This window comes from Magnolia sinica, chromosome 2 (genome assembly GCF_029962835.1).
Source record: "Magnolia sinica isolate HGM2019 chromosome 2, MsV1, whole genome shotgun sequence".
Taxonomy (NCBI): domain Eukaryota; kingdom Viridiplantae; phylum Streptophyta; class Magnoliopsida; order Magnoliales; family Magnoliaceae; genus Magnolia; species Magnolia sinica.
The window spans coordinates 12,780,420-12,806,247 of NC_080574.1; the positions used below are offsets into that span (position 1 = coordinate 12,780,420).

The window sequence follows — 25,828 nt, forward strand, 5'->3', positions numbered from 1 at the left end:
GTGCCAAACAGACCTAAAGAATTTGTCCAGGGATATAGCAATCCCATGGATCTTCAACCAATCCACTGACACCACCATCATTACCTTAAAATCCGTTCCATCCCTCCTAATCCCATGGGACTCGCCTGGCCAAACAGGAGACCGCCTGAGAGGGAGAAAGTTCAGAAAAAATAAATACCAAATTAACATGAAACTTGCATTCTAATATTTTTTTGAACAGTTCTTAAAAAGTGTCTTAGGATAATTATCCTTCTATTATATTTGTTAACTGTACCTTTTATTATATTTATTTAATGGTCCCTTAGATAGGATGTGGGAATTCGCTACTTGGGTCATGTAAAATGCACCCAAATCATCACCAGGTGTTTCACTTTATGCTAGGCCAAGGGCTAAAAAATAACCTTTATCTGTGATTTGGGGTGGACCAGGTGATTAGAAACAATGTGAAGGGCAACGAGTGCCCTTCGAATTATTTCCTTGCTATGGCTAACCTAAATCACGGATGGACCTAATTTCAGGCAATATGTTTAAGTTTTGATATAAAATCTAATAGGTAGGGTGGATTTCATATAATCATCTTAGTAAGGCTCCTAAAAATTTAAGGAACACGTTTCTTCCCAAATTATTTTCTTTGATGTGGCTCACCTGAATTACTGGTTACCTTTTAAAAAAAAAAAAAAAAAAAACTTTACACCAAAACTAGGATTACACATTTAATGGTTGAAGTGGATTCCTTGTATACATCTCAGTGCACACCCAAAAAATATAAAGGGTTAGCCTCTTTTACATTTGTTGAAGGAATTATTTTTTCAAAAAAAACGAATTGCAAGGAAAGCCTAATCTTGATTCTGATTGAGCCCATCTTTACATAATATCCACCTTAACTATTAGAAATTTAGTCCCATATTATGATTCTGGTCAGCCACACCCAAGAAAATAGTTGAAAGATAGACGTCCTCTCTTGATTTCTACAGACTCTACCATGATAGTTATATGAAAATCACTTCAACCATTAGATTCCACAAAAAGATTTAGACCTGTCGCCCAAACACATGTAATTCACATGATCCACCTAAATCACAAGTGGAGTAGATTTCTGTGCCATTGGCCAAGTGCAAGTGACACTCCTCGTGATTCGGGTAGATTTTATATAAGCATCACAGTGAGGCCCACCTAAGCCATACAACCATTTGTTCAGTGGGCCCCACCCAAGCTATACAACCATTTGTACGCACCCGACATTCATGGAAGGTAGTTTAATGATAATTATATATATTAATGAAGTGACCGTTTGAAAAACCTTTTGAAAATGGTATCCGAATGTAAATTCCATATTAATTCATAGTTTTTTGTAAAATTCCATAAAACCCAAAGAAATGAAAGAAAAAATGGGACCATGCAGCAGCCCCTATTCAAAAATCAGGTCCCTACAACCAAATCATCGATCGGCTATAAATAGAATAGAAAAATGCGCTACACTAGAATTGGACATTTCCACACTTGGGCCTGTCCATGGGCTGGACTTAGGCCAGACAAAATCAAAATTTTAAATAAGCCCAGCTCAAACAATCTAAAATGCGGGCCGAAACCAGCCCAGGCCCATCACGTTGACATACCTCTCCACATTAAGTTTTTGCAGGGAAAATGTGTGGACGAGAGATGGCAAGGATCATCCCATTGTTGTGGTTCATGAGCTGTTGGCCTCTCCATGGCATGGCCCACTAGACGGATGGTCTTAGACTCTTAAGTCACAAGCCCCCAGCAACAGGGACAGCATTAAAGAAGTCTCTGCCTTGAAAGCCCCAATTTGTAGAAGAGTTGTTTAATTTTTATTGATCTTTTAAAAGAGAAAAAGGGTTCTGGTACACTAAAAGGATTTTAATACATCATGTTAGTGTCTGATTAGGTACAGTCAAACCAAAGCCCAACCCATTTCATTAAACTGGCCAATAAATATTGTCGCAGTACATCAGTAGTGGGTACAACAAAAATCAATGGCAACCCATTTTATTAAATGGACCAAGAACTATTGCCGCGGTCCATCCGTAGTGAGTACAACAAAAATCAATGGCATGAATTCTAAGTCATTTGTAACACATGTCATCAATGAAAAATACGCACCAATATCTCTTCAGTTTCTTAGGGCCCGTTTGTATACTACGAAATAAGTTACTTTTTCTACTTACAACAGTAAATAAGTAACTTATTTCAGATAAGTTTGGTTTATGATTAGGTATAAGTAAAAAAAATTTCACTTACAAGTACTTAATCACTTCAGATAATTTTTTTTACCTTTCTACTTTTCATTAGTTGTGAAAGAGAGGAGAAGCCAATAAATAGGAGAGACTAAAGAGAGAAAAAGCTAAGTAGTTTATTTACCAAACATACTTAGTAAATAGAAACTAAGATAAGTTACTTGTAACATAAGTAACTTATCTTAAGCAACTCAAGATCCAAATGGACCCTTAGTTAAAAACAGCTAGTGGTGCAGCAAAAGTGGCAAAGGAGCATCACTACTTCTGGAGGTGACATGTCCACATACATTGTTTGAAGAATCTTCATTGGTGAAAAAGATGGGCCGTGTCATCACAACCGCATAAGTTGAAAACTAGGTCAATCCCCTTGTTAGGTGGGCCATACCTGTACATTGCATAAGTCGTCAGTACGCACCTATTAATTTTCTATGGTGCAGCCCACGTAATGATTTTAGCGCCGTGATTTTCTCATCACATGATATTAATATTTAAACCACCTTTTACATGGTTCATATGTTCCACACAAGTGATACATTTGAAAAAAGAAAAAGCACCTGAAAAGTTCACATGCAATACAGTATAATATTCTATGTGAACATTTTTCCATCAAAGAGATTCATGGCTCAGATGTTTTAAATTTTTTCCGTGATTTGGGTGCGGTCCAGTCATCTGACTAAGCCCACTGATAGCCTTGGGTAGGGTTACGTCAATCGATTCAACCCACGGATGGACCAGACCCATTTCTTTCATCCCAATGCATAGTAGTGCAATTGATTGATCTGGATTGTTAATAAGGTGCAGCATACATTTCATGGGTGAATCATTTCTAACAAATCATCTTAAGCACTCGATCCATCTCTAATGAATGGCTATAACTAATAAGGCCAACTTACCTGTGGTCCAAACCTGAGTTAGGTCGGTCAGCTCGCTCGACTTGGAAAAGCTCGACTTGCCTCGGTTTGAAGTTGGATTTAGACTGAGTTGAGTTGGTTTTTGGAGCTTGAAAAAATTTTAAGCCAGAGTTCAAGCTTGCTCGAGCTCAACTCAATTTGGATTGAACCTCAACCCGAATTGACTCAGATCGAATCAGCTTAGTGATTCGATTATTTTGATATTGATGCTGCTCACCAAGTGTTTGATGAAATGACTCAACGAAGTCTTGTTTCAAAGTGTGTACATTTTTCGCGAGATCAATGGTGGTGAGGAAGGAATGGATACAAAACAAATCATTATAAATAAGAAAAAACTTTAAATTATAAAATTATCATCATATCTTGATTTTGATTTTGCTCACCGAGTATTTGATAAAATACCTATAAAAAGTTATTATTGTTTTGCATTATGTGAGAAATTAAAGACGCATTTTATTTGTTCGAAAAAATGTCACAAAAGCTTGAACTCAGCTTGATTTGCCCAAGCTATACTGATCGAAACAAGCCGAGCTGATTTCAAGCTAGGATTAGCTATTGGCCGAGCCAAGCTGAGATATGCCAAGGTCGACTCGGTTCCACTCATATACAGCTCTACCTGTGGATCAGATAATCCGATGCATGCCATATTTTCCAATAAATGTTTGCTGCATGGAAAGGACAGTCAGGATTGATCTATTTAACTGTTCAAGTGTCTCCAAGTGCAACTAGGAACAATAAAAACAAAACAACAGCTCCAAATCATATGCTTTGTAAGATTCCATGATCCACCATGTATTCTTGTCGGTCTCACTTCCAATGTGGGACCCACCTAAAGACCACCCAATATGTTTCCATTGGGATTCCCTCCATAGAATTGTTACTTTCAGTAGAAGCTTTGAAAGGGGGCTGAAAAAGAAGTGGTGAAAAGCCCTCTTAAGGTGTGATTTTTCTTCTAAACTGATTTTTCGTCTTTTAATCCTTTTTCTCGTTGTCCTCATTGGAAGCTTGGAAAGTACTTGAGTAGAAAATGACATTTGCCCTTGTATTTTGATTGGGACTTCACTTTTCTGGTGGAAAGCATTTTCCAAGGTTGAGAAAATTTTAGAAAAAGAAAATTCCAGCTGTCTCCAGTTTTTATTTTTATTTTTATTTTCTCTCCATTTTATTTTCCAAGCTTTCCTTTCTAATTAAAACCTTGACTAGATTAGGAATTTATTACATTAATTTTCAACGGTGGAGATGTTTTCCATGCACTCTAGCTTCGTGTTGGGACGCTATCCCTATTGGACCAATGCTATCCCTATTGGACCAATGATCAGGTACTGCTTCCTGCACCGTAAGCTTACCTTAATAAGCATTCGTTCTGGTCAATTTCTTACATGGGTATGAAATCCAAGCCATTAAAAAGGTTTTGATCATTGCAGAGGATAACCTGATGTGACAACTATACTAATCTAAACATTATATGGGTCACACCTTCAGCGTCAATAAAAAGCCAACCATCTAACCGACAATGGCCTACCCCATGAATAGACGGTCCTGATTTTCATGTCACGTGCTGTTCATGATGGGCCAATCTTTTGCACTGCAAGATCTATGCTGTTGTCAGGACTATGTGGGCCCCATGATATATGTTTTTAATCTACATTGTTCATCTGTTTTACCAATTCATTTTACAACATGAGCTGAAAATTGAAGCATATCTGAAGCTCGGGTGGACCCACCAGAGGAATCAGAGGGGATTAAAAACCTACTTTTAAAAACTTGATATTTGTGTTTTCCCTTCACCCCGTCTTCATAACCTAGTAAGTATGTTGGGTGACAAACAAGCGTCATTGAAAGCCTTCAGAAATTCTCAACGGTAGTCACTACCTAATCCCTGTTGTAGTTGGTTTGCTTGAGCTTCTCAAATACGTGAAGTTGCAGAAAAGAATGCACAGCTGGACGAGCAGATGGCATTGGAGGTAGTACCTAGTCATTTCTCATCTGAGATTGGATACTGCTCCCACCAGTACTCAACTAGAGATGGATGGTCTTGTTAGGGGCTTCGCAGGGCTACTCTAATGTGTATATTTTACCCACACCATCCATCTATTTTGACATATCATTTTAGGACATGAACTTAGAAGGAGGCAGAGCATAGGCTCAAGACCACACCATAGGAAACAATAGGACTTGAAATCTTGCGGTTGAAAACTTCCTTAGCCCATCATGGTCTTTATTTGCTATTGGACTTATTCATAAAGGTGGTTACATGTATATGGATGAAGGGTAAACAAAAATATTAGCTTGATTCAAAACTTTTGTATTCCCGATAAGTTTTCAACAAAAGGCTTCCAATCGTGTAGTCCACTTGAGCCCTCCACTCCCTACTTGTGGTGTAGTCCACTTGAGCCCTCAATCTACCTCTCTTTTGAGCTCATGTCCTAAAATAGCCACGTGCGCTTTTAAGCTCTGTTCCTGATATTTGGTTGGTAGTACAAGCGTTGGTAGATAATCAACTCTCTCTATTAATAAATGTACAAGCAATGCAGTAGCCACATAAGAAGCAGATTGCATCCTGCTTTTGTTGGGGCAAACTCATTGGCTCCTTGGGGCCACATTGATGAGTTATATCTATGTTTTCCATCCATAGCACCCTATCATTTTTGAAATGAGGCAAAAAATGAGGTAGATCCAAGGCTAGAGTGAATGTTAGGGATTGAATGGCCACCATAAAAAGCTTCGTGGGAGCCATGGAAGTTTTGTTTGATCAAGCTGATATTTGTGTTTTCCTTTTAACCAGTTTAGTTTATGTGACCTTATATAATTAGGTTGGATGGCAAATAAACATCACAGTGGGCCTTAGGAAGGTTTGTAAGCGTTATTATCACCACTGCTTCCTATGATGTGGTCAACTTGAGCCTTGGATCTGACTCATTTTTTAGGCTCTTACCCTAAAATAATCTGGACAAATGTATGGGCAGCATGGACAAAACCTATATATTATGGTGGGTTCCATAGAGTCATTGCCAATCCGCTTCTCACGTAACAATAACACAAATGACCCCAAATTTTGAGAGTGAATTAAATGTTTACCCAGGTGTTTATACTCGACTAATCATAACTAAATTAAACAGTGCGGAAGGTGTCACATGAAAGTCATGCCTCACATGGTCTAGATGGACTTCAAGAGGAGTAAGAGATGTATACACATACGAACATTAAATGTTAGAATTCTATCAAAAGTATTGATCTGCGGTATTAAGTGCTAGTCTTATTAAAATAAGTCTATGCAAACATTAATCAAGTTCTATAGTCCCATCAAAAAAAAAAAAAACTCTATAAATGTAAGATCCTAGTAACGTGATGACTCTAGTAAATATTTCTATACAAAAGGCCAATTATGTGGAGACTGAAGCATATGTGATCTCTTGTACACTTGACATGATATAATTAATTACATTTACATGGAAAATCAATGAGATTTGCATGGCCTATTAACTAAATCTCTCATGATGTAAAAACCTTAACATGACTATTACCTCTTTAAGCCTATAAAAGTAGCACTTAGTGAAAAACTCCAATACCAACTGATCCATCACACAAAACCTCTCCTTTAACACAATGCCATCTATCTTAATTTTAGACTAAAGACTTCCACTTATGTCTAAGGCCCCGTTTGTTAAATCTGAAGCCTAAAGCCTGAATCTGAAATCTGAAGCTAAATCTGAAAACTGAAGCCTAAATATGAAATCTAAAGTCAAAAAACCTGTTTAGTAATTATGGCTGAAGTCTGAAAATTAAGTACTAAATTTGAAATAATTTGTTTGTTAACAAACACCTGAAATGTCTGAAATATGTTAATTTAACATATTTGTCCCTATTTCCTTTTTGGAAATGTTTTACAGTGTAAAGAAATTATTTTTTATTAAATGAAAATAAAATTATTCTATTTAATTCAAATAAACTATAAATTACTTAATAGAAAATTAAAATATCATTATTTATAAAAACAGATAAAAAATTAATAATTTGCATGTATAAGTGTGGCAGAAATTACTTATTGCATATTGGACATCCTAAAATGAACTCACAAAACAGATGGACGGTTAGGATTTCTCATAAACATCCTAATGGGCCCCACCTGCATTCCCAATGTAGGAACTTGCCGGGGGAAGCGGATTGCGAGTAAACTCTGTGGGGTCCACTGTGATCTACATATTTTATCTACTCCATACATCCATTTTAAAAAATAATTTTATGGCTTGAGCCAAAAAATGAAATATATTCAAATCTCAAGTGGACCTCACCACGGGAAACAGTGTGAATTAAAATTCTACCATTGAAAATTTCTCAGGCCCATAGAATTTTTGGATTAAGCTTATATTTGAGTTTTCCCTTTATCCATGTCTATGTGATCTTATGAACAGGTTGGATGACAAATAAACATCACCGTCGGCCCTAGCGAGGCTTCAACGGTGGAAGTCATTATTCCCACTGTTTCCTTTGGTGTGGTCCAGTTGACCTTTGAGCATGCTTGTATTTTAGAATCAACCACTAAAATGATATGTAAAAACGGATGGACGGCGTGGATAATCCACATACATTCATAGTAGGCCCAAGCAATCCTATTTCCTTGCTGCGAAAGGTTTTTGCAGGAAATCCGCGTCCAGTCCGAGACAGAAACGGACCGGCTACTCCACCGGCCACCGTGGTCGGTGCTCTGTTAGCCCCTCCATGATATATGTGTTTCATCCTTTCCGTTCATCCATCTTTATAGATCATTATAGTGCTTTACCCAAAAAATTAGAGGGATATAAATCTCAGGTGGACCACACCATAGGAAAACAATAATGATTGGATATACATCATTAAAATCCTCCTAAGGCACACTGTACTTTTTATTTGACATCCAATATTTTTATTAGGTCATACAGGCCCAGATGGAGGGAAAAAACAAAAATCAACTTGATCCAAACTTTTATGGTCCCCAAAAGGTTTTTAATGGTCGACACTATTCAACACTATTTCCTGTAACGTGGTCCACTTGAGATTTTGATATACCTAATTTTTTGTCCCATACCATGAAATCATCTGAAAAAATAGATGGATAGCATGGATGAAACAAATACATCATGGTAGGGCCCACAGAGCACCGACCATCAGCCACTGGCCGGTGGCAGTGGAGTAGCCAGTCCGTTCTCTTCGTGTTTAACGAGGACACGGATTGCGTACTACCCTCGCCCGTCCCTGGCTCCGAACGGTCAGTTCTGTGGGCGGGCCCACCGTGATGTATATGTACATCCAGACCGTTAATCCCTTTTCTCAGATTATTTTAAGGCATGATCACAAAAATGAGGCATATACAACGCTCAAGTGGACCACACCAAATAATAATCTTGGTTGCATTAAAATGCACCAGTTGGATTAAATGCAAGAGTCATCTGTGATGTGGACCATTTGATTGTTGGATCTAACTCATTTTTGTTCTGATGCCTTAAAATAATATGAGAAAAGGGATAAAGGGTTTGGATGTACAGGTACATCACGGTGGGCCCACCCACAGAACTGCCCGTTCGAAGTTAGGGACGGGCAGGGGTAGTATGCAATCCGCATCTGTTGTACTAACGGTTCAAAGAGATCAAAGTTACATAGGCCACTGTGATGTTTTTTTTTACCATCCAACCTATTCATTAGGTCATGTAGACGTGGATGAAGTGAAAACACAAATATCAGCTTCCTCCGAAACTTCTCCAGCTCTCAAGAAGTTTTTAATGGTGAACGTTCAATCCCTCTCTTATGGTCCAATTAATCATTGGACCTGCTTTTTTTAGTGGATCACACCTTAAATTATTTGCAAAAAGTTGACAAACGATGTGGATCAAACACATAAATCATGGTAGGGCATAAAGAAGTTTCACAGGTTAAAGGTTGATTTTGTATTGTGCAAACAATTAAAAAGAAAAATTTTCCGTAATAACTTGAAAAGGGGTACTTTTGAAAGCAAAATTTTTTTGTTTAATGAAAAATCACGGAGCGCATTCAGCATTCACCATTAAGCCAGACTCCTATCACAGAAAGAATTCAGTGAAAAACCACTTAGCGCTTTCCGTCTTCTGCGTTAACAACACATTAACAAACACCACTAAACACGAAAAATTTTCCCCATTCCGTGTTAAGTGCAAAAATTCAGCGTTAACAAACACGGCCTAACTCTATTACAGAAAAGTTCAGAGTTTAATATATCTTAGATTGCTACTATCTAGCATCATCACTGCAGTACACATCAGAGTAGTGTATGCATCCATGATTAGTCAACCACTGTCATCGAGTTCCTGATTAATTGAGTGCATACTTGAAAGATCACTTCAATCACATCTTGTTAACCATCTACATTAATTGTTTGTTTACACAAACAATCGTAAGTTATTTATCTTCTTTTTTTTTTTCTCTGTTTATTTTATGTTCCCAGTGATTATACCGGTCTTAATTTTAAATCAATAAAATCCACAAACTAACATTTATTGTTAATTGTCTATCCATTATTACATTCTTTGATAAAATTGAATACCATGATTGCCATTGAAAGAAAAATCTAAAATATCTCATTCAAATTGACTAACCTTCCACTGTACATTGGTAGCTAGACAGCCACATCAACCTTTACAAGTCTAATCATATTTTTAATTTGACACTTCACAGGCATTCAATCAATTAAAGCCAAGTATGACTCTGACATGCCCAACACACTACCATATATATATATATATATATATATATATATATATATATATATATATATATATATATATATATATAGTGTTTATCCGTGGCTAATATCAGTTTTTTCCAACTCATTTTAGGGCAAAGTCCTGCGAATGAAGCAGATCCAAATATCAAGTGGACCACCCTATAGGAAGCAACCCTTCATCCCGGTTTACGTAACCTTATGAGCGGATGGCAGATGAGTATTACTGTGGGCTTTAGGAAGCTTTTAATGGTGGGCGTTCAATGACCACCTTTTCCTATGGTGTGGTCCACCTGATATTTGGATCTGCTTCATTTGACAACTATGCCTGACAATGAGCTGGAAAAACTAATGGACGGTGTGGATATACAACACATACATCAAGGTGAACCCGACGGTCAGAACAAGACCCACTAACACGTTACTCAGGTAAATTTTCCAGCAGGCGAGACTTCCTTGATAATTTGTAGGCGATGAATATATAAAGAAATCCGCGTCGCCGGTCCAAAGTGACGGAATATAGTTTTAAAATCACTCTGATTGAACGATCCCAATGGTCCAATTAGTTAGGCCATGAAATGGATGGTTGAAAATTAAACAGGCAGGGTGTCAACACTGAAAAAAAATAAAATCAAACGGTTGAGATTCTTCAATCATCCACAACGTTGACGGGCGCGATCACCATACATGAATCCCCTGAAGTGTACATTAACAAGCCATCATCAGTTTGAAAGGGGTAGTAGACTACCATCCTAGTCAAACCCAAATCTCCACACCAAATCCCACCCGTAGACAACAAACATCATCCGTTGATTCTCTTGTCCCTAAAAACCACTAACGCCGAGCTGGCGTGAGAGACGGGGCCGTTTATTCCCCGGCAACATCGCGCCCGAGGCGGACAAAGAAGTCGTAGAAACAGCGGCGCGCTTCTCGAGGACTGCCTTGAGAGCGCGACGGATGGTCGAGCATTCGTCGTCTCCTCCCCTACCTTCGATCAGGAAGACGCTCTTGGTCCGTCCCCCGACCGTCGTGATCTCCGCCCTCACAGCTCGTAGCCTCAGCGAGCGGATCGCACCGTTAAGATCAGACAGCAGGTCGGGCCGGTCGTCACAACAGACGGATGCTTTTATGAGAGACGAACGCGGGTCCGGGTCCAACGTCACCTCGTCCGTTTCTCCAGGGAACGGCCAGATGTTGTTACTGCTACTCGGTGCCGCATCAGCCGCGTGGCGTTTCAGCTCCTTGACGTGTTGGACGACCTCCGCGAGCAACGACGCTTTATCTGTCTGCAGACGCGACGGAAAATGACGGAAATGACGTACAGATGGAACTGGAATGTCTAGTAAAAACCTTTTGCCTGTGTCGCGACTCAGGAACCGTCCATCTCATGGGTACTGTTTGACTGGGATGCATCCAAAACATAACGAAAGAATGACAATCCTGACCATTGTTTTGCAGAGATAACTACGTACAGTTGATAATATCCATTCAATATTCACTGGTAAGATTCATCCGCTCCCCATATGTTAGCACCCAGAAAATAGACGGTTGCCATCGTGGCACCATCTCTACATGCGGGCCCGTCTAAAATTGAAGGCCTGTGATCCAATGAGGCATTTGCAACTGTTAAATATATAGCTAAAACAGAAAATGATGGTCCCACCAGGTTGTGTTGTTTATAAAATAATGGATCTCATTGTTTCACGGTGTAACCGATTCGGTACTACTCCAGAGTACCAAATCCATCTATAAAAACATCGGAGAGATAATAACGTATACAGTTCGTAGTGTACGGCACGTGAGCTGTCGCGATTTTAAGAAAGAAATGATCCGATACATTCCAGAATCTCCCATCGGAGAAAAAGGTGGGCCCGCCCATCATTTCATGGAATGGGGACACAAGATGAAAATCAATGAACGGACATGGTAAGCTGAGAGTACTGGTGTGGCCCGCCCAATGAATGGATAGGCTTGATTTTCATATCAGGAGATGATCATGGTGGGCCCACCTCCTGCTAAGTGTGCAGGAAGCCTTACCATGCACACAGTTGCATTTGGACTCTGTTGGCATCCACTTCATGTATCTGGAGCATCAATTAGGTGATCGGATGATCCAATCCATCCAATCAAGTAGCATACGAAAATGGATAAACAGGATCATTCCGAAGGATAGGTCTAACTGCTGAGATTGCACAGTGGACCTAATGAACGGTTCAGATAGTCGGTGTGAGTGCTACCAAGTCCAAATGCAACCATCTGCATGGGAAACCTTCCGTGCACTTCAGACCACTGAATCATTAAGCATGCATGTACATTTCAAGAAACTTACTTTCGTGGTGTTTGGTAGAAGCGTTCGAAGCGTCGCGAGATGACCGTTGATTCGCTCTCTCCTCCTCCTTTCCGCCTCACTGTGGCTCTTACAAGCCGCCATCGCTTTCGTCTCGGCGGTCGATCTTGAACCCAGACTCGAACCACCACCGTCCATCTCTATCGATCCAATCCCTGGGAACAAACCTTCCCCTCTCCCAAACCCGTAGTAGCTCTGGAAAGGAAGCATCTTTCCTCCTCTTTATCTCTCTCTCTCTCAATTCCTCCGCCTCTCTCTATCAGCCAATAAAAAAAGACCCGTCCAGAAGTCAAAAAGCGAGAAAGTAAACGAAAAACACGAGTAGAAGATTTTTCAAAAAAAAAAAAAAACTCTTTAAAAAAAGGAAAAGAAGGAAGAAAAAATTACCAGAAAGAGTAAATGCAGCGATTTAAAGGGGGAAATGCGGGATTTTCTCTGATGCGATCTTTCTTTTTTATAGAGAGAATCACAACTAAAGATACGCGATTGAGAGATTCTGCAACGGAGGCCAAGTGCAAATGCAAATCCTTCTATTTATAGTAATGAAATCGAGATGAGAGAGAAACGAGTTTGAAAAGGAGAGGAAATAGGTGGGAACGGGAACGATGAAGGATTTCGATTCTCTATTTGACAGCGAGGTAAAAAGGTAATTAATGAAAGTTACAGAGGTAGGGGTAGAAAAACAGGGAGAATATTCCCAAAAGAGGAACGTGGAGCAATCATTTTCCGGCGTATGACGGCGGCTACACCAGCTTTTCTTGAAGGAGAATGGGTTTGAGAGAGAGCGGTCGATCCTCAGCCGACAATCTTCTGCTAGCTATCCATACCATTCAGTAGCATGGTCTCCCTCCCGTACTATCTGCTTTCTCACCGTACACGTGGAATGGGAACTTGGATCGGAGCTGTCGTGGGCAGTATTAGGAATGGTCCTCAGTTTAGATTAAAAATCATGCTGATCGGAGCATCTTAGCCATTGCTTTTTTGCCCCATCCGCGTCGGATGTTCTTCACTAGAGAGATGATCCAATACAGCGTATGTACCATACATGTCGCATGTGTATAAAATCGAATCCGGGAAAAAGGAGGGCCGCACCATCATGGACACCTGGTGTGAAAATCAGGGCAATCCATTTATCAATTGGGACACACCGTTAAAAATCAATGGATGGCCATTAGTATTACTCAGTGTATATGAGTGAGTGGATTGGCCTGATGATCCTGATGTGGCCTACCTTTTTACTTCGATTGGATTTTCCGCACGTATGACACAATCGCCTGAAATAAAAGGCTGTATCGGATTGTATCTCTTTGATCAGTGGAATCACATTCGTGGCTCATCTGGAGCGTCGGATCAATCATCATTTGGTAAGCCTAGCCTGTTCTTTAAGCTGTCCATTGATTTTAATGGTGTAGCCTGCATGATGACTGGACCACCCTAGTTTTCCCCTGTGATCGTGGCCCATCTCTTGCAGGGCTTAGATCTTCCATGCAAGTGATCCATTGGCGGGAAAGAAAGCATCGTGTCCAAATATTACATACAACGTTGCGTGTGAAAATTGAGAAATTATTCAAAGTTATAGCGTGCCTAGTTGCATGGGACACTTAAACCACAACTAATAGATGGATCCGGACTGTCCATCTTGTCCATTTAAAAATGATATCGTAAATATAGCCTTCTGTTTATTACTGTCGACCATTTGAAGGCAACGGATCAGATGACTCGGGTGGTATGGTTTCCGTTGTGGGTCATCAAAGGTAAATTGTAGAATCAAGCTAGGTTGCAGTAGATGTTGGTGAAGACCACTCCACTGAATTATTTATCGAACCCACGGTAGGATACCTCAACCCTAACTCAATCCAATCCAACCCAACCTCAGGCGGTAAATTCTCAACCCAAGCCCAACCTAAGTGGCTCGGTCAGGTTAGTCGGGTGGATACATACTAATATTTTTGTTATTATATTTCAATATGTATCTTATTTTTATATATGTGATTTTATTAATTATATATGTAGTTATTTATTGTAAAGAATTTCATTTTTAATAAACAAACAAGCTAAAATTTATATTTAGGTGAGAGGAATCCAGCGTATCTTGTTAGCTTGAGTCATCAGAAATGATGTTGCCTAAAGATACCCAACGGCCTTAGAACTGCCTATGCCTTCAACACAAACGATCTACCTTCAATTATAATTTGTATCTTATATATCCATCGACTTTGGGTTAGGCCGAGCAACCTGAGACCTTAACCTGAGCCTAACCCAACTTTTATCAGGTTGGTGTTTATATAACCCAAGCTTGAGACCAAACCCGTTACATCTTGCTCGATCCCAACCCAATGTTGGGTCGATTACAGGTTGGTCAGGTTGAATCTGCCTGACTTTCAGCCCTATCATTTATCCTAGCCAATGGGCCGGGCTCAAGCATGAAAAATCATAATTTTAACTAGCACTGGCCTGGACCGAAATCGTGCAAAATCTGGGCCAAGACCTACCACTGGCCCGGCCCATTGTTACCCCCTGCAGGTAATAAGCATTGTTGTGCACTAATCCACCTCTCAACGCGCGCCCACAACGACAGCCAGGCATTTTGGGGGACCCCGAGCCGTGCATCACATGGGCCCCACTGTGCATATTATCTGGCCTAAATTATTCCAGACCACATATCAAGTGGGCCAGATATGCATGAAACAGCAGAGGATTAAAAATTTCGCCACGTCATCTATAAGGTGCGTCCCACCTAATTCACGTGTCAATGCGAGCCTGTGAAAAAAAAAAAAGGCTGTGGAGCCACCGTGATGAGTGTATGACATCTATTCCATCCATCTTGTCTGTCATCGCATGTTAGTATGTGATTCCAAAATAAGGCCATTCAAAACTCAAATGGGCCACACCACAGGGAAAGTGGCGATAAAGACGTCTACCGTTGAAACCATTTTCAGGCTACGAAAGTGTTTGATGAGGATGATATTTGGTCTTTCCCTTCATCCTACTTGGACTCACCATATGAATGGGTTGGATGGGATTCACCTGAATTTTAGGCTAATATACTAACATGGGCTGGCTCAAATGATGGACGGAGTGGATTTTCCACGCACATCACGGTGGGCCCTACAGAGCTTTTTGTTACGTGGGCTATCCAAAATGTTGTAGAAATTCCCGTCCTGCCGCGGTCAGCGGATTGCGTTCTACCCCGCCCGGATGATAATTCGTCCGGGCAGGGATCTGTAGGGCCCACTGTGATGTAATGATCTTATCCACGCCATCCTTCCATGTTTTCATATCATTTTAGTATGTGAACCCAAAACTTAGGCAGAACCAAGGTTTAAGTGAACCACAAAATAGGGATTGAACTCCCACCATTAAAACTTCTTGAGAGCTGCAGAAGTTTTGGATCAAGATAATATTTGTATTTTCACTTCATCCAGGTCTACATGACCATATGAATAGGTTGGATAGTATTAAAAAAAAAAAAAAAACACATCACGGTGGCCCCTAGAAAGGTTTCAACAGTGAGTATCATTATCACCACTGCTTCATTTGGTGTGGTCCACTGGAGATATGGACCTGCCTCATTTTCTTATTCACGCCGTAAAATGATCTTAAAAAAGATATGAACGGCGTGGATAAAACCCTTACATCAGGATGGGCCACACAGAGCCCTGCCCTGACTGATTATCGTCCGGGCGGGGTAAGACGCAATCCACTTCCCATGCCGCGTGCGTAGAGGTGCATGTTAGCGTACAAGACTGCTCAGGCACTTGCTTTCACAGGTGAGGACGTACTCGATCATCCGGCAGAGAATGACAATTCGTATGCATGCACACATCAACCGTACATCAGGAATATGTGTACCTAAATCTAGATTATACAAATCACGTTCCTCGGTGAAGACCAGAACAGTGAAACGTCATACTGATGGGATGATCCTGACTGTCTGACGATTGCCCATCAAATGGACGGCTAGAATAATAAACAGTCGACATGTCCCAGAAACAATCCTTCAGTAAATCAAAGCTAGAATCTCTTCTTCTTCTTTTTTCAAAGAAAAATCAAGGTAGAGTCGTCCAATCAATCTGGTTTTAGGCTATTCCCAGTGGTACGTGGCCTCAAATTTTGGACGGGTTCGAATTACATGGGCCCCATCTTGATTGATTTGGACCATCAATTTGGGTCATGTTAGATTATCTGTGGTCCTGATTTGATTGCAAGATCTTAATTCTATAATCTAGAGCTTGCCAATGGAGGGTTAATCAACATTCAACACATAAACAAGAGCGGGCCATTCATCATTGGCCCTGGCAGGCCAAGCCCGGCCCGCTAGAAACTGGGCCTAACATTCAAGGGCCCAAGTCGGCCCGCCATCACCCCTTACGTCCATTCAGTAACATGACACTTATATATGCACGCCTCATTTTTATTGGATTTTTACAGATTACCCCTTATGTTTTAAAGAATTGAATCAGACTCCCCAAAAAATACGCACCGACGCACCGTCCATTAAAGTCATTGTCCTTGAGCGGCTGATGGTGTTACTTATCTCATACACACTAGTTTTAGATACATGGGCCCACTATAGTGTGTGATATCATCCAAACGTTCAACTTGGTCAACCCACCATGCAAATTGGACAGTCCAAAAGTCAGATTGATCCAACCATCAAGTGGCCTACCATGTGTAAATAGCGATTTTTGGGTGGTTATCCATTATTTTCTGCGGTGAGCCCTGATCCAGTAATGGATTAGATTGATTTTTTGGGTGTCTAGATGAATTGAATGTCATTTATCAATAACAGTGGACTCCCTGTGCAGGTAAAAGTACAATTGTCAATGGATAAGCACCATCAAGTGAAATTGAATTTCTGATATGATAAGCCTGCCAAAATAATTCAAAATTTGAAAAGCAACAACTTGCCTGGACCAGGAAGCCAGGATTAAATGGTATTGAATTGCATTAAGTAGAATTAACATTATTATTGCACAATGGTTATATGCCTAAAAATACTATGTTACCTTGATTGTCCAATTTTCCAGTTGGGATCCAAATAGTTGGAAAAAAAACACTGCATCATATGGAATCTGTATTTGGTGGGCCATTGAATTGTAATAAATGAACTAGATTTCACAATTGTTAGGGGTCATTTGTATACATATACAACTCAATTGCCACATGTAAAGGGTGCATATGAATGGACAACGTATATAAAACACATACATGGACCTACAAATGTAATGAATTTTAAAATGAGTGCAAATTATCTATGTTGAAGGCACAAAAAAACTTACTTCCATCACTTCTCGTTGGTCAGCGTCACCTTCAATAACATTATGTCACAAAATACATTGATTTCCTCTTCCAAATAGATTGTGTACTACACAATCCAACTTATAACGCGTGGAAATTCTCCGGATCCCATCATGATTTATGTGTTAGATCCTAGATCATGACCTAAAAATGAGGTACATCCAAAGTTCAAGTGGACCACAACATAGAAAGCAAGGGTGATTGAACGACTACCGTTAAAACCTCCCTGGGGTCCACTGCCATCTAACCTCTTCATAAGGCCAACCTAGATGAAGGGAAAATACAAATATCAGCTTGATCAGTTCCCTCTATGGGCCCCAAGAAGTTTTCAACGGTGGGTGTCAAATTCCCACGGTTGTTTGTAGTATGGCCCAATTGAGCTTTGGACCTACCTTGTTTTTTGTCTCATGCCTTAAAATGGTATGGAAAATGGATTGATGGTGTGGATCTGATACAGACATCATGATGGGGCCTACAAAAGTTCCACATGCCAATACTTCTGGTTTTCTTGTCTCCCTTAATGTCCTGCACCACTCACAGAATTTCTTGTTGTGTGAAATTTCTATGCCCACAATGATGTATTTCTTAAATCCACACCACCTATTCATTTTTCAAATCATTTAACGATATGAGCCCAAGAATAAAGTAGATCCAAAGCCAAAGTTGACCATACCACAGGAAACAGTAAAAATTAACGCTACTGTTGAAAGCTTCTTGGGGCCATAGAAGGCTTTGATTAAGCCAATATTTGTGTTTTAACTTCACTCAGGTATGCATGACATTAATTATGAACAAGTTAGATGGAAAATAAGCCTCGCCGTTGGACCTAGGTAGGTTTCAGCAGTAGTTTGTTCAATCCCCACTGTTATGTGCGGCGTTGTCCACACGAGCTTTGGATGTTCTCATTTTTGGACTCATCCTCTAGAATTATCTAGAAAAATTGATTGACTGTGTGTATCTAATACAAAAATTATGGTAAGACCTAGACAATTTTCACATGTTAAAAGTTGAGTCACTGGAAATGATGTGGACCAATGAGAAGCAATGGCACTGGAATTTTCAATGCCTTGGACACAAATGATTCACACTCTTTCAAAATGTACTAAAAATTTCCATATATTTCTTTAGTAGGACTGGATGATATTGATAGCTGGATTAATCCAATTCTTCCATTTTTCTAAACACCTGATGAAGTTTACATTGGACCAGATGCAATTCCATACCAGCTTGAACAAGCTCAGCATTTAAAGAATGAGAGGTGGTCTTTGTCATGACAAAATAAAAATAAAAATAAAAATAGATGGGTGGTATTTACAATTTTAATAAAATAGAAGGGAGGCATTTATAATTATATATCTACAACATAAAAACCTTACTATGATTCTTTAATCTTGAAGACTTTTGAGCCATAGCCATGCGAGGTATGTCCCACTAACACGACGATAGGGATGATTGAGTAACCTTCAACTTGTACGGTACTCCCTCCAAAGGCTGACCGTCCAAATAATTTCTACGGTCTTCTGTGATGAAATAGTTATTTAAATAGAGGGAAATCACAACCTGACAGACAACACAAACCATACTCTGTCCAATCTTGATGGTGATGGCAAGCGACCACCACTTACTTTGACATTTGCAGTTGCTGATGGGATTTTTCAGGTCCGTTTCCCATCACCGTTGGATCCTCCTCTGATTTTTTTGACCAGATTCATCCACATTGTTTTCTTATTATTGATTTTTTACTAATTAATTCATGAAGTGGGTTTTTTTGACCTCATTCATCCGCATGTTTTTTGACTATTGATGTTTCCTAACTCAATATTCCCAAAGCTTGGTTTCTCTACAACTGAGTCATCTGCTTATAAAAGTCAATATTCACTTGCTTATGCCTTTTTTGTCGAACATGCGCGGCAACCTTGTCCTGTATGCACCGTCCAACGGCAGAGTGCAAACTGACACTGTAGTAGCAAAGTTGCTACTTAAATGGTGCTCTGTAGGCCCCACCATGATGTATGTGTTATATCCACACCATTCATCAATCTTGGATCATTATTTTAATATGTGGGCCCAAAATGATGCATATCAAAATATTAGGTGGACCACACCACAGGAAAACAGTGGTGATGAATTTCTCACCATTAAAAACTTTCTAGGGCCCATTGGAATGTTCATTTTCCATCTAGCCTCTTGATTAGGTCACACAGACAAGGAAAACACAAATATCAGCTTGATCCAAAACAACGGTGGCCCCCAAGAAGTTTCTAATGGTAGGCATTCAGTCTCCACTTTTTCCTGTGGTATGGCTCACCTGAGATTTGCATCTGTCTCATTTTTGGTTTCCTTCCATAAAATGAGCTGGAAAAATGATCGAACGGTATGGATAAAACATATACAACATGGTGGGCTCCAAAAAGCCCTGTCCAATTGCAAGTTGCTACTATGGCATTGTCAGAATGCAATCTCTTTCCCATCCAACGCACCATATAAAATGAATAGCCAACCAAAAACCTTTAGAATCGGCCTACGTGATCGCCCACATGATGGTTGGATAGGATTGATTTTTGAAGCATCCAACTTTCATAATAAGAAAATCATATTTGATAGGTTGGACAACATAAACACACCACCGTTGATTTCATGTGAAACCCTTGTAAAATAAGCTTATTGTAAAAGGACTGGCAGAGGAACCGGCCTCATGCCCTAGAAATTGAATTTCACGCCGTTGAATGCGTGCATGCATGCTTTTTATTCCAGTTCTCATAGCTTTACACACACTGTTAAAGTGAATTCGTAATTGGCCATGCATGCATGTTGCATGTGGATGATGGGACCCTTAAAGAGATAGATTCCATCACGAATCCGCAAAGTATGACTTAAAACAGACGATTCTAACCATTGGGTCCATGGACAGATAACATGATAGAATGATAGCTTAATGGTCAATCATTTCACATTTATGTTCTAAACTTCTAGTAAGCTAGCTTTTTAATTTTTTCAAAAGTTTTGAAAGATTTCGATAGTTGCATCACTCAGGGCCCGTTTGGATGCAACCTGCAAAAGGTCTATAACGTCCGCTAACCAGCGAGTGGGCTTTCTGGTGCATATCTTATTGAATGGGTGAGCGAAGGGGGTTGTGAAAGTGCATCCAAACGACATCTCTTGAAGAGCAGTTTGGCTCAAAATGCAATTTAAGCATCAAATCCTTCTTATGAGGGTGCATCTAACAATCCTTAATCTTTTCTCTTTGCCTGTTTGGAGTGTGGTATTAGGTGGTGTGGAATTGCATTTGGTCCGTGCAAATTTCATCTGGTATTTGGCAATGACAGGAAAGGTTAGATTAATCCCGGTATTGTGTCATCTAGAGCTAATAGTAGATATTGTATAATTTTTTTGGATTTCAAAATCCACTATATATGTGGTCCCACATTGACGCATGTGTTTTATTCACACTCCCATCCATATGTGCCCTTTACACGTGACATTTAAGTTTCATATGTGTATATATGTCTTGTATCAGTCGTGAAATGTGGTTCCATGGTCCACCAAACACAGGCTTCACTTAATATAGTGTATTTCTCAGGTAGGGTTGAAAGTTGGTCGGGTTCAATCAGACCAACCTCTGACCGACTGGACATTGGGTTGGGCTCCGGTAGGATGTGTCAGGTTTGGTTTCGGGCTTGGGCTATACAAACACCAACTCGACAAAACTTAGGTCAGGCTTGGGTTGAGGTCTCGGGTTGCCCGACCCAACCCGTTATAAGTTACTTATAAATTATAATTAAGTGCAGATAGTTCATGTTGAAGGCACATGAAATTCTAAAGCCGTCACATTTTATTAATCAACGTCACTTCCAATGACTCAAGCTAACAAGATATGTCAGATTTCTTCCACCAAATAGATTGCATGCTACACAACATAACTTTTAAAGGAGTAGTTGTCTTATATTTTAGCTTGTTTGTTTAGAAAAAATAAAGTTTTTTACGATAAATAACTACATATATAATTAATAAAATCATAGGTACAAAAAAAAGATGTGTATTGAAAATATAATAGACCGATGGAATAATGAAAATATTAGCATATATCCACTTGACCGAGCCTGCTTATGTTGGGCTTGGGTTGAGAAGTCCCAACCCGAGGTTGGGTTGGATTGGGTTAAGGTATAGGAACCTTGGATTGGGCTAGGGTTGAGCACCAACCCAACCCAACCCAACCCAAATGTCAAGGGAGGAATTTGATCCCAAATGTGGGATTGGACTGTTAAAATTACCATGGTGTTTCTAGACATGTAATCATTGCGTAAAAATGATGTTAATTCCATCTAATGCAATTTCATACCATTTAATCCCACGGTCCAAGCAAGCTAGGCTCCTTGTAAGGACCAACTACTAGATAGGTTTGGAATAAAACACTAATAAATAGTGCCAATATATTAGAAGTCTTGTAACATTTTTCATGAAAATCAACTAAACACCATTAATGTTACATTATTGCGAGATTTTAAAAATGTTGGTAGGTATTCAATTTTTTTGCAAATTTATCTCAATAATAACACAAAAATCATTTAAAATTATAACTAATTCATTATATGATTATAAATGTAAAATTTTTATAGGAAGGTCCAACTCCAATTTGCAGGACCCCAAGTTATAGTCCACCCATCAGATATATTCCAACCGGTTAAGTCAATGTGAAATCCAACCCTTCTAGTAGTCTATCTCCAACATGACAATCATGAAATTCAAAAATCATCCCTCATCTACTCATCACATGGACCACACCACAGAAAACAACATTTAGCCATTGAAAAATATAAAAATACAAGTAAGGTCCACTCAATGAGTGGATGTGGCTAATTTTTGCATAAGACAATCCATGGTGGGGCCAACGTATTGAACAGATTGGATGTAGCGTGCACGTGAAAGGTTGGAAGTTATCTACTGGTTAGACTATAACTTGTTGTCCAACTTGTTACACTTGAGACCTCAGTTTTAAATAATTTATTAATTTATAATAGAGTTTTTTATTAATATTTTTTCTCAAAATTTAAAATCTTTTCAAAAAATTCTCGAACCCAAAAAGCCCCCAGAAATAGATTTGTCTCCTTTGACTAAACTGGCGGCCTATTGGGCCTAAGGTCAATATAAGAACCGTTTGCCAAGGTGACTTTTCCAGCCCAACCATCAATCCGTTTGACCCAGGTGATTTGGTTTGCCCACCAGGATCACATGTGCACGACATCTGAGCCATGAAAGAGACATGTCGCATCACGAAGGTTAGCTGGTGTGAAATCAGTCTGAAACATGGCATCTGCCTTTAACTAAGAGCTGCCTAAATAGTGGACTCACCATATGTTGGTCATTTACTCAAAATCAGGCAAACTAGATAATTCAGACTACTGATTTAGTGGACATTTTGATATAGGACAAAGTCAAGGTCAATCTCATGGATGGTTAAGATTGAAGGAACTCAAGTTGGAAAGTTCGATCTAAGGGTTTAACACGTGCACCATAAGCTATTTTAAGTGTTAATTTTTGGTTTTTAGTTAAAATTTACTATTTTTAGTAAGTCATTGAGTGTTTAAGGTGATTTAAGGTTTGACAAGTCCTGTAATAGCTTAAAAGTTATTTTTGAGCCATCAGGAAGAGTTTCAATAAGTTTGGACATTATTACTATTTTAAGTAAATTTATTATTTTTGAAAGTTTATTATTTTGAAAAGGTTATAAAATTAAGGTTTAAGACTTTTATAAGTCACATTAGAGGACTTTTAAGTAGACTTTTCATCAATAATATTAATTTTACTTTTCATTTTAAAGATATTTCTCTCTTCTTACGAATTCAATATCTTCAATTTCTTTTTATCCACACTTCTGCCACGTTATTTGGTATCAGAGCGAGGCCTTTCCTTAAGTCATGGCTTCCATTGTGAATTGGGTGACGACAATCCAGCAATCAATGTTTCGGCAATCAAGCATTAGTGGGAGTAGAGTTCGTGATTTTTTATTGGAAATGCAATTGTTTAATGCAGGATTTATGAGAGAAGATTGATCGATTCACCGAGGCCATGGATCGTAAATATAATCCTAACAATAAATGGCCCATGACCATGAAATGGGTTCACAATCAGTCTATTTAGGGTTCAACAGGTACAAAATTCATGCCAAATCACAGGCCTCAATTCTAGAAGGTGAAGCTAACTCATAGAGTTGGATGCTTTTTAGCTAATCATATTTTGAAGAAGATATGTATTAAAATCTCTAGGAAGAAGGGTGGATCTGTACAGATGAAGATGTGCTTCTTAAAGATGCAAAAGAAAGTTGGACATATGTAGATGAATGAGAGCCACTTGAAGAATTCTTGGTGGGATTACTTAGATGAATCTATGATTCTATCAACTATTTTAGGCATGCATCAAAATGTGCCATCACACCAAGCGGTAGGACATTAATTTTCTATGATAATTTCCTATGAGTGATAGATCGATTCCAATCCAATCGTTATGCGAGTATGCTTATCCTTTAGGCAACTCGTGTGTCCTTATTACTCTACATTGCACAGTAAGGTTATGATGTGACGATACATTGATGTGCATTCTTAAGGCCATGTGTACAAATTCAGCTAGGTCAGAAGCACAATAGGAAAACGACTAAATCAAGATCAGGTTAACGAACATTGGATAAAGAAAAATTATAAAGATCACATGGTAGTGATGATGCGCATGAGACTTAACTACGACACTGGGTCGAATGGACGGTCAAATTTCATTGCGAACTATTTTGGAAAAGAAACGTGTACATATTACATAATAATATTTTCAATGAATTTTGATCACTAAAGTTTGGAAAAATAAAACCAAATTGATCTTAAAAGTAGAGACATATGCATTACAATCAACTATTGGGATTTGTGTGTGTGCAACAATGGAATTAAATATGCTTGATTGAGTGTAATAATATCAACGGTCTAAGAGAAGCTATTGGAGATTAGGACAAATCTTTTTTGGTATACATATTACATATTAATATTTTCAATGAATTTTGATCACTAAAGCTTGAAAAAATAAAACCAAATTGTTCTTAAAAGTAGAGAAGTGTGCATTACAATCAACTATTAGGATTTGTGTGCGTGCAACAATGGAATTAAATATGCTCGATTGAGTGTGATGAGATCAACTGTCTAAGAGAAGCTATTAGAGATTAGGACAAATCTTTTCTGGTTCACTCATGGATTTGGTGCAATATCCCCTTGAGAGGATTATAGTCTCATATGTTGTTGGGATTTAAACCTCCCAATAAACTCAGATCAATCCTAAGTATTAGAAATTCATATATAGTACCACCATCAATTTATGCACTTTGCGAAAGATATAACAATCACAATAAAGTAGAATAACCAATAAAATAACCATACAGAACACAACAATATTTAATGTGAAAAACCCTATCAGGAAAAAAAGCCACGACACAAATCGATAAATATTCAATATAATCAAAATCTTTAAGTTATACAACACTCACCTCTTTTGATCACAGATATACCCCAATCACCCCTTGCGATGTACAACTACTGTAAATCCCTTCACAGGCCCTTACAAGTGTCAGAAACTCTCTCACCTCACGAAAATCCCCACCCTTAGAGAGAACGATCATAATAAAATCTAAGCCCTAATTGTAAATTAAGCTTAAATAGCATGATTTGTGCAAATCTAGGTGCAATCTTATCGAGATTCAACTAGTCAGTTCTGGAGTAGTACTGCCTTTGTGATTTAGGTGGGGGTGTCTACACCTTCTCACACATGGCAATGTGTGGAGCTATTCAGAACATCTAAATAGTACGTCTTATGTCAGATAAATAATATTTATTCATTTAATAATTTTAAATGATCTTAACTATCTATAAATGGCTATCCATGTGTACCACTGAGGGCTTGTGCCATATAATAAATGGTATGAAACTCATATTTTAAATAAAACTCTTAAGCCAAAAGAGCTTTGAATAAGTGGCCTGGAATTAAATTTATAATCAAACTCAAATCAAGCCCTAATTTGAGTTTGAGTTTGGTTTTTATAACTAATTAAACCTAAATAAACCAAACTCAAACTTATCAAATATTAAACTAACCAAACTCAAACAGTTAGATTTAGGAACTACCCAAACCTAAGCCACTATTTTTGTTATCAAACTCAAACTCAAATGCAGTACTACTTTTGGTTCAGTTTGATTTATTTACACCTTAACGTAAACTTATATATATAGCTACGTATCTATCTTGACAATGGCTA

At 38.8% G+C, this 25,828-nt stretch overlaps 1 protein-coding gene across 1 annotated transcript; it reads right to left on the bottom strand.

The window, feature by feature from the left end:
* Positions 1-10,515: 10,515 nt before the first annotated feature.
* LOC131235320 (transcription factor bHLH30-like) lies at positions 10,516-12,528 on the bottom strand. The gene is made up of 2 exons (XM_058232461.1): positions 12,226-12,528; positions 10,516-11,182 (listed from the first exon to the last, which is right to left on the bottom strand). Exons 1-2 carry the CDS (start codon positions 12,451-12,453, stop codon positions 10,721-10,723), a joined length of 690 nt encoding a protein of 229 aa, XP_058088444.1. The 5' UTR covers positions 12,454-12,528; the 3' UTR covers positions 10,516-10,720.
* Between the last annotated feature and the right edge of the window lie 13,300 nt (positions 12,529-25,828).